Here is a 12,754-nt window from a genome sequence, read left to right on the forward strand (position 1 = left end):
GGGAGTAGTATGTGCAAAGACCCTGAGGTAGGATGGAAAGGCTCGTCTGGGGAACTAAAAGGCGGCCCAAGAGAGTGATATGTAGTAAGCAAGGGGAAAAGTCACACACGATGAGAATGGAGAGAGAAGTAGGGGTAGGTCACACAGGGACTTGCGGTCCATGTTAAGAATTTTGTGAAAGTAGAAGCTATTATCGGGATTTCAAGCAAGAACATGGCAAAGTAAGATCTGGAGTCTTGAGGGATCATTCTGGATACAGGTTGGGAAATGGACTGGGAGGGTACTCTTATGCCAGAATCCCAGTTAATAGGCTAATTCTGGAGTCGATAGCTTTAGCCTGGGGTGATGGCAGTAAAGATACAGAGAAGAGTGCAAACCTGGGATATATTTTGGAGGCAGTAGGTTGCCGTGGGAGTACAAAATGCACACAGCTTAGAGGTATGGAGGGAGAGTACCCTGGATAGGTAGACTGGGAAAACTCGCGGATGACTTCAGCCGCCATGGTAACACACTTGGACTTTTCCCTATGAGTAAGACAACACTTAGAAGTTTTCCAGAATGAGTGAACACAGTTGGATTTGTGTTGCGTGAACAGTAACTCGATTCAGTTTCCTGTCTTTGGTGAAGACTTTGAGGGTCCAGCTGTGACTGGTTTTCTCTTCCGTGTGCCACCAGCTGAATCCCCAGCATTAAACTGTCAGCTTCTGACAGCGTTAAAATCCATCTCTGTTTCCCATCTGTAAGACTGATATCATGACTATAATATTATCTCGTTTGGTTCTTTTCTCTCCCATGCATATAAAGATGATGCTCTGCCCTATGGAGATACGTAAGTAAATCTGGATACACCTACTCAACTCTTCTACATTATGGCTTCTATGCTCAGAACCTTATGTTGTACACTAATGCATGTTGCTGCTGTGCCTGGATGCCTCACTGATGATGGATGCATGTGCCTATTTCCCACTCCCATCTGGGGAGCCCCAAAATATGCCCATGCCTTGCAAGCTCACATGAGTGTTTGTGAGTAGAATAGATTTTCCTGATGATGGGCAGTTAAACAAGGGTAGCCGACATGGCTGCAATGTAAAATATTCTATGTAGAAATTTAACATCTCACACCTGGGCTTTTGGAAAAGAGCTATCAGATTTACCCTTTTGTTTAGCAACTAGACAGGCAGACAAAATGTATGAAACAGCAGTTTTCAGACATCGAACAACAGACAACACAAGAGAATCCTCCATGAGAGAAGAATAACAAATGAAGTGGGCCCTAGGAGTATTCAAGCTCCCTGCCTTGAGGGAGTTTCCAGGGCATAGCACAAAGAGGATGAATGGTCTCATGGTGAGCTCAACAGTCTCTTGGAGTTAAGGAAACGGAGACTTTCGGTAGGCCAAAGTGGCTGGAACTTGTGATTTATAGGGCAGAATCCTGAAGAGGATGGTATAGACACAAAGAGAGTTCTTGAGAATCTACACAGCGGTCCTGTCGAGTCTTCAACTAAATACTGATCTGCACGTGCATGTGAGGAAAGTATTGAAGGTAAGGAAAATACCACCAGACAGAAACAGCCAGAACACTCCCTGGACCACACACATAAACATAGTTTATGTCCCCATCATCAAAAGTGGAAAGACCGCCTAATTAATGGGCACTGGGGAGAGTAGAATCATCAGAAGGCACAGGAGTTGGATAACATTAGTCTAGGCTGCAGACTGCTCTGGAGGTGACAAGCATAAAACTCAATATTAGTTACAGGAATGCAATAAGATCCAGCAACCAACATGTAAAACTCACAAGGTTAATAAAAACTAACAAGCATTAAAAGAAGCATAACCATAACCAAAAAATACTTAATCAAAAGAAACAGATCCAGAGAGAAAGAAATAATAGAACTTGCAGGCAAAGACATTAAGACAGGCTATTATAAATATTCTCCATATGCTCCAGAGCATGATTAGAAGAGTGACAGAAGATATAAAAACACGTAAGTGGAAACTTTACAGACGAATACAAGAGCCGAAATGGGAAGTACACTGAGATTAACAGCACTGTAGAAGAAAATATTAGAAAATATTATATATAGAAATAAAAACTATCCAAATGAATCATGAAGACAGAAAAGACTGAGCAAAATGAACAGAGCATCACTAAGCTATGGGACAATATCAAGAGACATCACATATATGTAATTGGAATCCTAGAATGGGGAGAAACAGAAGAAATATTTAAAGAAATAATGGATAAAAAATTCCCATATGTAATGAAACTATAAGCTTACAAAGGCCTGACAAAACCAAGAAGAAGAAACATGAAGAAAACCACTCCAAAGCACATCATAATCAAGTTGCTAAAGACCTGTGATAAACAGAAAATGTTGGTTGGTCCAATGGTAGTGGGTTATCAAGCTTATTAACATTAGTGTCACTGAAGTTGGTATACAACCCCCCACTAATAAATTTGACTAGCTTTGAAAAAGAATGAGAGAAAATGTTACAAGCACTGAAAAAAACAAAACCCCAGAAACAAAAATAAGAATGACAGTAGACATCATTAGAAACAATGCAAGCCGGAAGACAATTAGAGATCTCTTTAAAGTACTGGTGTGGGGTAGGAGAGGGCCATTTGCCCACTTAGTATTCCATACCAAGCAAAAATACTCTTTTAAAACAAACAAAATAAAGACTGTCTGAGGCACAGAAAGAAGAAATAATTTCTCACTAGCAGACCAGAAAAACATGGTAAAGAAAGTCTTTTAATCAGAAAAAAAATCATGTTAAAAGGATATTTGGATCCACAAGAAACAATAAAAAGCTCCAGAAATGGGTAAATATAGAGAAAATTCTTCCCCATTTTAAATCTCTTGAAAAGATCATCAATTACCTAAACTTTGAAGCAAAAATAATAACAATTTATTGTGGGGTATTTTATAAATGCAGAAGTAAAATTTATGTACAATACAAAATAGCACGGAGGCTGGGAGGGAGGAAATGAAAATATACTGTTGCAAATTACTTTTTTTTAAACAAAAGCATTAATTTTATTTATATTTTTTAATTCATTTATTTTTTAATTTACATCCAAGTTAGTTAGCATATAGTGCAACAATGATTTCAGGAGTAGATTCCTCCTTAATGCCCCTTACCCATTTAGCCCAACCCCCTCCTACAACCCCTCCAGTAACCCTATTTGTTTTCCATATTTAAAAGTAATGTTTTGTGCCCCTCCTTGTTTTTATATTATTTTTGTTTCCCTTCCCTTGTGTTCATCTGTTTTGTATCTTAAAGTCCTCATATGAGTGAAGTCATATGATATGTGTCTTTCTCTGACTAATTTCGCTTAGCATAATACCCTCTAGTTCCATCCATGTAGTTGCAAATGGCAAGATTTTGTTCTTTTTGATTGCCAAGTAATACTCCGTGTTATATATATATATATATATATATATATATATATATATATGTATATATATATACACACACACACACATACACACACACACATATACATACACACACACACATACATACATACCACATCTTCTTTATCCATTCATCCATCGATGGACATTTGGGCTCTTTCCATACGTTGGCTATTGTTGATAGTGCTGCTCTACACATTGGGGTGCATGTGCCCCTTTGAAACAGCACACCTGTATCCCTTGGATAAATACCTAGTAGTGCAATTGATGGGTTGTAGGGTGGTTCTATTTTTAATTTTTTGAGGAACCTCCATACTGTTTTCCAGAGTGGCTGCACCAGTTTGCATTCCCACCAGCAGTGCAAAAGGGTTCCTCTTTCTCCACATCCTTGCCAACATCTGCTGTTGCCTGAGTTGTTAATGTTAGCCGTTCTGACAGGTGTGAGGTGGTATCTCCTGAAGTTTTGATTTGTATTTCCCTGATGATGAGTGATGTTGAGCATTTTTTCATGTGTCAGTTGGCCATCTGGATGTCTTCTTTGGAGAAGTGTATATTCATGTCTTTTGCCCATTTCTTCACTGGATTATTTGTTTTTTGGGTGTTGAGTTCTTTATAGCTTTGATACTAACCCTTTATCTGATATGTCATTTGCAAATATCTTCTCCCATTCTGTTGGTTGCCTTTTAGTCTTGCTGATTGTTTCCTTTGCTGTGCAGAAGCTTTTTATTTTGATGACGTCTCAATAGTTCATTTTTGTTTTTGTTTCCCTTGCCTCCAGAGATGTGTTGAGTAGGAAGTTGCTGTGGCCAAGGTCAAAGAGATTTTTGCCTGCTTTCTACTCGAGGATTTGATGGCTTCCTGCCTTATGTTTAGGTCTTTCATCCATTTTGAGTTTATTTTTGTGTATGGTGTAAGAAAGTGGTCCAGAATAATTTTTCTGCATGTTGCTGTCAAGTTTTCCCAGCACCACTTGCTGAAGAGACTGTCTTTATTGCACTGGATATTCTTTCCTGCCTTGCCCAAGATTAGTTGGCCATACGTTTGTGGGTCCATTTCTGTGTTCTCTATTCTATTCCATTGATCTGAGTGTCTGTTCTTGTGCCAGTACCATACTGTCTTGATGATTACAGCTTTGTAATACAGCTGTAAGACTAGGATTGGGATGCCTCCAGCGTATGGTTTTCTTTTTCAACATTGCTTTGGCTATTCGGGGTATTTTCTGGTTCCATACAAATTTTTGGATTATTTGTTCTAGCTCTGTGAAGAATGCTGGTGCTATTTTGAGAGGTATTGTATTGAATATGTAGATTGCTTTGGGTAGTGTTGACATTTTAACAATATTTGTTCTTCCTATCCAGGAGCATGGAATATTTTTCCATGTTTTTGTGTCTTCTTCCATTTCTTTGATAAGCTTTATATAGTTTTCAGCGTATAGATTTTTCACCTCTTTGGTTAGATTTATTCCTAGGTATTTTATAGTTTGTGTTGCAAATGTAAATGGGATCAATTCCTTGATTTCTCTTTCTGTTACTTCATTATTGGTGTATAGGAATGCAACCGATTTCTGTGCAGTAATTTTCTATCCTGCGACTTTGCTGAATTCATGGATCAGTTCTAGCAGTTTTTTGGTGGAATCTTTTCGGTTTTCCATATAGAGTATTGTGTCATCTGTGAAGAGTGCAAGTTTGACCTCCTCCTGGATAACTTGGATGCCTTTTATTCCTTTGTGTTGTCTGATTGGTGAGGCTAAGACTCCCAATACTGTGTTGAATAACAGTGGTGAGGGTGGACATCCCTGTCTTTTTCCTGACCTTAGGGGAAAAGCTCTCAGGTTTTCCCCATTGAGGATGATATTAGCGTTGGGTCTTTCATATATGGCTTTTATGATCCTTCTGTCCCTACTTTCTTGAGGGTTTTTATCAAGGAAGGATGCTGTATTTTGTCAAATGCTTTCTCTGCATCTATTGAGAGGATCGTGTAGTTCTTGTCCTTTCTTTTATTGATGTGATGTATCACATTGATTGTTTTGCGGATATTGAACCAGCCCTGCGTCCCAGGTATAATCCCACTTGGTCGTGGTGAGCAATTTTTTTAATGTATTTTTGGATCCGGTTGGCTAATATCTTGTTGAGGATAATTGCATCTATGTTCATCAGGGAAATTAGTCTATAGTTCTCCTTTTTAGTGGGGTCTTTGTCTGGTTTTGGAATCAAGGTAATGCTGGCTTCATAGAAGGAGTTTGGAAGTTTTCCTTCCATTTCTATTTTTTGGAACAGCTTCAAGAGAATAGGTGTTACCTCTTCCTTAAATGTTTGGTAGAATTCCCCTGGAAAGCCATCCGGCACTGGCCAGATGTTTTTTGGGAGACTTTTGATTACTAATTCGATTTCTTTACTGGTTATGGGTCTGTTCAAATTTTCTATTTCTTCCCGTTTCAGTTTTGGTAGTGTATATGTTTCTAGGAATTTTTTCATTTCTTCCAGATTTCCCATTTTATTGGCGTATAATTGCTCATAATATTCTGTTATTATTGTTTTTATTTCTGCAGTGTTGGTTGTGATCTCTCCTCTTTCGTTCTTGATTTTACTTATTTGGGTCTTTTCCTTTTTTTTTTTTTTTTAATCAAACTAGCTAGTGGTTTATCAATGTTGTTAATTTTTTCAAAGAACCAGCTACTAGTTTCATCGATCTGTTCTACTGGGGTTTTTTTGTTTCTTTCTTTCTTTCAATAGCATTGATTTCTGCTCTATTCTTTATTATTTCCTGCCTTCTGCTGGTTTTGGGTTTTATTTGCTGTTCTTTTTCCAGCCCTTTAAGGTGTAAGGTTACATTGTGTATCTGAGACCTTTCTTCCTTCTTTAGGAAGGCCTGGATTGCTATATACTTCCTCTTATGACCACCTTTACTGTGTCCCAGAGGTTTTGGGCTGTGGTGTTATCATTTTCATTGGCTTCCTTGTACTTTTTAATTTCCTCTTTAACTTCTTGGTGAGCCCATTTATTCTTGAGTAGGATGGTCTTTGGTCTCCAAGTATTTGTTATCTTTCCACATTTTTCCTTGTGGCTGATTTCGAGTTTCATAGTGTTGTGCTCTGAAAATATGCAGGGTATGATCTTGATCTTTTTGTACTTGTGGAGGGCTGATCTGTATCCCAGTATGTGATCTATTCTGGAGAACGTTGTAGGTGCACTGGAGAAGAATGTGTATTTCACTGCTTTAGGATGAAATGTTCTGAATGTATCTGTTAAGTCCATCCGGTCCAGTGTGTCATTCAAAGCCATTGTGTCCTTGTTGATTTTTTGATTAGATGATCTGTCCATTGCTGTGAGTTGGGTGTTGAAGTATGGTATTATTATCAATGAGTTTGTGATTAATTGATTTATATATTTGGGTGCTCTCACATTTGGAGCATAAACATTTACAGTTGTTAGGTCTTGTTGGTGGATAGACCCCTTAATTATGATATAATGCCCTTCTTCATCTCTTGTTACAGTCTTTATTTTAACGTCTAGATTGTCTGATATAACTACTCTGTCTTTCTTTTGGTGACCATTAGAATGATAGATGGTTCTCCATCCCCTTACTTTCAATCTGAAGGTGTCTTGAGGTCTAAAGTGGGTCTCTTGTAACAGCATATAGATGGGTCTTGTTTTCTTATCCATTGTATTACCCTATGTCCTTTTATTGGAGCATTTAGTCCTTTGACGTTTAGAGTGAGATATGAATGTATTGTCATTATGTTGCCTATAGAGTTGGAGTTCTGGTGATATTCTCTGGTCCTTTCTAGTCTTTGTTGCTTTTTTTTGTTTTTGTTTTTGTTTTTGTTTTTTGTCTTTTCTCCCTTCAGAGATTTCCCCTCAAAATTTCTTGCAGGGCTGGTTTAGTGGTCATGAACTTTTTAAAATTTTTTTTGTCTGGGAAACTTTTTATCTCTCCTTCTCACTTGAATGACAGCCTTGCTGGATAATGAATTCTTGGCTGCATATTTTTCTGACTCAGCACATTGAATATATCCTGCTACTCCTTTCTGGTCTGCCAGGTTTCTGTGGATTGATCTTCTGCAAACCTCATCTGTGTTCCCTTATAGGTTAAGGACTTTTATTCCCTTACTGCTTTCATGATTCTTTCTTTGCTTAAGTATTTTGTGAATTTGACTATGATGTGCCTTGTTGATGGTCGGTTTTTGTTGAATCTAATGGGAGTCCTCTTTGCTTCTTAGATTTTGATGTCTGTGTCTTTCCCCAGTTAGGAGAGTTTTCCGCTCTGATTTGCTCACATAAAATTTCTACCCCTTTTTGTCTCTCTTCATCTTCTGGGACCCCTATGATTCTGATGTTGTTCCTTTTTAATGAGTCACTGATTTCTCTAATTCTTAAATTGTGCTCTTTCGCCTTAGTCTCCCACTTTTTTTCTGCTTCATTGTTCTCCATAAGTTTGTCCTCTGTATCGCTGATTCACTGCTCTGCTTCAACCATTTTTGCCACCGCAGCCTCTGTTTGAGATTGCAGCTCAGTTATAGCATTTTTTTTATTTCATCCTGACTTGCTTTTACTTCTTTTATCTCTGCAGAAAGGGATTCTAATTTATTTTCAACCCCAGCTAGTATTCTTATTATCGTGATTCTAAATTCTGATTCAGACATCTTGTTTGTATCTGTGTTGATTAAGTCCCTGGCTGTCATTTCTTCCTGTTCTTTCTTTTGGTGTGAATTCCTTTGTTTCATCATTTTGAAGGAAGAAAAGGAATTAATAAAGTAAAACAAATTTAATTAAAAACAACACAAAAAAATCAAATAAAGAATGCTAGATCCTAGGTGTGTTTTGGTCTGGTTGTTGAAAGGAGCTTGGTAGATTAGAGAAAAAAGGTGAAGAAAAAAAAGGAAAAAAAGAAGAAAACGTTTGAAATTTTGAAAAAAATGAATACAGTGAAATAGAATAAAATGAAATGATAGAAATAAAATAGAATTTAAAAAATTTACAAAAAGGTAAAAAATATAGTAGAAAAATTAAGGAAAAATCTTTTTAATAAATATGGAAAATAAAAATAAATATCTTCTCTTTATTCAAGAATAAGAAAAAAAAAATTGAATAGATGGATCAGCGAACAGACTGAAGTATGATTGAAATTACATCGGTTTCCCCTGGAAGTCAAACTATGAAGTACTTTATAGTCTGTAAACTAGGCAGGCAGAGAGGTCCTCAAGAGCACGGTTGGCCCAGTTGGGTGGGGCTTAGTGTAATGACTCTGTTCTCCACTAGATGACGCTGATTAGCTTTCTGGGGTGGATTGTTGTGGCTCACGTAGGCAGGTATGCACATGTGTGGGAGGGGTGAAAATGGCGTCACCCAGCTACCTAGTCTCTAGTATCAGAACTCTGTGCTCTCCCTTACCGGCAATCAAGCACCCCTCCTTTGTCTCAGGCTTCTGTCCACTCCCAGCTTTTACACTGTTCATGACCAAGCCATCAGCCTGCCAGGCAGCACCTCCCTCCTGAGTTTTATCTCAGATGTGGTACTGTTTCCCAACCCCTCACTTCTGTGGGACCGTGACTTTGACCTGCTCAGACCTTCTAGGGGAGGGTCTCATTGAGCAATGGCCTGGTGGCTGCCTGCCTCCAGGAACGTTCATGGGACCGTGTTGCTGCTGATGCCCAGAGACTGCAGCTCAGTGCCAGACCCCCTCCCCCCAGAAAAAGTTCATGTGATTGTGTAGCAGCAGCTTTTCAAGGATTATGGAAAATCACAACACACATCTGGCACCAGGCTTCACCTTTAACAACCTTGTTCTAGCACCAGCAAATGTGGTTGTTCTCTGGGGTCCGCTGGGACCTTTGCCTGTGGGTTGGCCACATAGCCTCTACCAGGTATCCTTCCTGCAGGGGAACCGCCTCTCTCCCATGTGGCCTGAGGACCCCTTGGACCTCACTCTCTGCTCCCAGGGATTTGCCCTTCCCACCAGAGCACCACCAGGTATCGAGCTACAGAGTTTCAGACTTTGTGCTCCTCCTGTTTGTAGAGTCTTAATAGAATTTAAACCCTCTCCTTTCTCCCTTTTTTTGTTCAGTCCCTTGCGTACTCTTCCTTTTGTCTCCAGCTGCTTTCTGGGGGCGTGGGAGGGGTGCCTTCCCGTACTCTCCCCCCATCTCCATCCTCTCTCCACAAGCAAAAACAGCTTCCTACCCTCTCTGGCTTCTCTCTCCCCCAGTTCACCTCTCTGTGCCATGTACCTGCAGAGTTCTGTGGTTCAGGTTGTGCAGATTGTTGTGTTAATCCTCAAATCCGTTTTCTAGGTGTGCAGGTTGGTTTACTGTTGATCTGGCTGTATTTCATGGATGAGAGACGCACAAAAACTTCCATGCTGTTCCGCCATTTTGGCCCCTCCCTCTATTGCAAATTTCTTATAAGTGAAACGATACCATATTATCTGATGGTAGACTGCAGTGTTAAAGTTGTATCTTGTAAACTGAAGGGCACCACTAAGAAAACAAAGCGAAGTTAATAAAATAAGTGGAGATAAAAAGAAACTATAAGAAAATACTCAAGCCAAAAGAAAGCAAGAAAGATAAGGAATAAAGACATGATGGATAAATAGAAAACAAGAGCAAGATCATAGACTTCCACTCAACCATATCAATAATTACATTATAAGCAAATGGGCAGAACACTACAACTAAGACAAATTGTAAGACTGGGTAAAAAGAAACACCCTACTATGTGCTGAATTTAAGAAATCCACTTTAAAGACAAAGACAGGACAAAGTAACAGATGGAAAAAGATCTACCATACTAACACTAACAAACACAAGGGGGTGTATAATGTGTTTTTCCATTTGTATGTCCTTATGGGAAAGAAAACTATAATGACAGAAAGCAGAGCAGTAGCTGCTGGGCCCAGAGGGTAAGGGAAGGTGCTGACTGGAAATGGCACAAGGAACCTCCTTGAGATAGAACTATTCTGTACCTTGATTGTGGAGGTAGCTCTACAACTATATACATTTGTCAAAATTCAGCAAATGTTCTACTTAAAATTGGTGGATTTGATTGTATGCAATTTATACTTCAATAAAGATGATAAAAGGCAGAAAAAGAGAGAGAAAGGAAGGGAGAGAAGGAGGAATAAAGAGACAAAAAGGAACAAGGAAAGAGAATGGAAGGGAAGAAATCAATCCTTTGTTTTCAAAAAGCACAGTCACTTCCGTAAGAATAGTTTGCACTGGCCCTTTACCCCATCACGTAAAATGCCTTAGTCCTTTTTCCTGATCCTAATTGTCTGCCAATGTCTACACTCTGATGATCTCCCTTCCGCCTCAAATTTGTCAAGCTGCTGCACTGAACAGGAGAAATTCTGGCACCAGATAGTGATAGTGAAACTTTCACCTAATTAAACGCGGCACACCTCAGGCACTTGGCTCTCTACAATACTGACCTCTACCCTTCCTGACCTCCTTTGCTTCATCTCTGGCCACATCTTCCTTTTGTTGTTGAATGACCTGCCCAAGCCTTTGCCCCTGTTTTCATCTTCAGAATCCTAGCTCCCTCTCTTCAATAAGGGAGACCCATTTCTACATCCCCCACCAGTCCGGAAAGCCAAGTACGTACATAAGCCAAGTACGTATGTTAGCGGTCGGTCTTCAGGTACACAAAAGACGGGAGTAAAACATCTGAACTTCAGAAGGTAGACACATTTCATACTCGCAAGGGCAGCTAGACTGCACAGAGGAGCTGGACTCAGAGGCTCTGGGGAAAGTGAGACTGATCAGTTGGTGGAAGCGTGATACAGCGATCAGACAGGGCTGAGGGTGGCAGAGGTTGGGAAGAAGATACGAAATACAGAAGAAACACAGAACAATATGGAAACAGCTCTGGGTATACTCCCATCCCATGCTAATAGGAAGTTAAATGGAAGATGTCTTGTCAAGCACCACAGAGAAAATAGAAATAGAACTCATTCTCTTGGGGCACCTGGGTGGCTCAGTCGGTTAAACGTCCAACTTCGGCTCAGGTCATGATCTCATGGTCCAAGAGTTTGAGCCCCGCGTCGGGCTCTGTGCTGACAGCTCGGAGCCTGAAGCCTGCTTCCGATTCTGTGTCTCCCTCTCTCTCTCTGCCCCTCCCCTGCTCATGCTCTGTCTCTGTCTCAAAAATAAATAAAACATTAAAAAAAAATTTTTTTAAAGAAATAGAACCCATTCTTATATTCTGAGATGATTTACCAATCAAGGGTGATTCAGCTCTCTGATTTTATTTAAGTAATAATCATTTAGGTACCCTGTAAAATTAACTTCTTAAACTTTAACAAAAATATACTCGTAGCATTTTTTATTCACCTCAGATCACTATGGATTCAAAACTCTTACAACTGCGTAAACACAGAAGTGAGTATATGTGAATCTTTCCAACTAATGAAGGTCCACTGTGGAAAGGTATATACATCTCTGTAGAGATCAGACGTTCCCCCATATTTGAAGAAGATGAAAAAGTAGTCCTCAGAAACTGTCCAGATGTTTTCACGCTTTTCTTCTCCAGGTGCGTCTTACTCTGACCACACATTCCCTGTGGAAAAGCTGGATGATGCTATAGCTCCAGGCCAGGAATATACCTATGTGTGGAATATCAGTGAGGACAGCGGGCCCACGCACAATGACCCTCCGTGCCTCACACACACCTATTACTCCTATGAAAATTTGGTACAGGACTTCAACTCCGGGCTTATTGGACCTCTGCTTATTTGTAAGAAAGGTAAGGAAAAATCAGCAACAATTAAGATGTTGAAAGGATAAGAAGTGCTCTCATGGAATGAGGCTCGAGAGAATCTTGGTACCTTTTTGTAAATCAGGCAGAGGGAGAAGGGGGTGGGATGCCAGCTCTTTGCGTGACATTGGTTATCTGAGGGTTTGGAATCTTCGTGTTTCCCCTAATCCTTCCTTCATCTCAGTGCTGGGAGACTCTCCCAAGTAAACCTCTGTCGGAGAGCATGTTCCAGTGCCCTGCCTGTGTGACCCTAACCCTCACCTCAAGGCCAAGTCTCTTTGAAAGTGTAAAGCAGCCTATATGTTGCTGAGAGTACTTGGAAAGAACTTAGACTAACGTACCTGAGGTTTAGGTTGGCATTTGGTTTACAAACACACAAAACACCAGCTTCCTGTCTTATAAACAAGCTGAACACTTTGGGTGGCAGGTTTCAAACATATTCAGTTGACTTTATAACAAAACTTCATCGGCTGGGCTTAGGAGCAAGCGTGAATTTTCATTTTACAACCCCAAAGGATTCAGCCCGTCTTCCATTAAAACAACAGATTACCACAGCGAACTGCACTGTGAGAAATAATATGA

General features: G+C 39.8%; 1 protein-coding gene across 2 annotated transcripts in view; it reads left to right on the plus strand.

Moving 5' to 3' along the window:
- F5 (coagulation factor V) overlaps nucleotides 1-12,754 on the plus strand; it is a 74,489-nt gene that overhangs the window by 18,708 nt on the left and 43,027 nt on the right. For both annotated transcript variants that reach the window (XR_008293389.1, XM_027046402.2), the window contains exon 4: nucleotides 11,948-12,160. Coding sequence is in view for 1 of the 2 variants with exons in the window: in XM_027046402.2 (XP_026902203.2) it covers nucleotides 11,948-12,160 (213 nt within the window). In the remaining variant the exon portion in view is untranslated. The remainder of the gene's footprint in view (nucleotides 1-11,947; nucleotides 12,161-12,754) is intronic.

This window comes from Acinonyx jubatus, chromosome E4, assembly GCF_027475565.1.
Source record: "Acinonyx jubatus isolate Ajub_Pintada_27869175 chromosome E4, VMU_Ajub_asm_v1.0, whole genome shotgun sequence".
Taxonomy (NCBI): Eukaryota; Metazoa; Chordata; class Mammalia; order Carnivora; family Felidae; genus Acinonyx; species Acinonyx jubatus.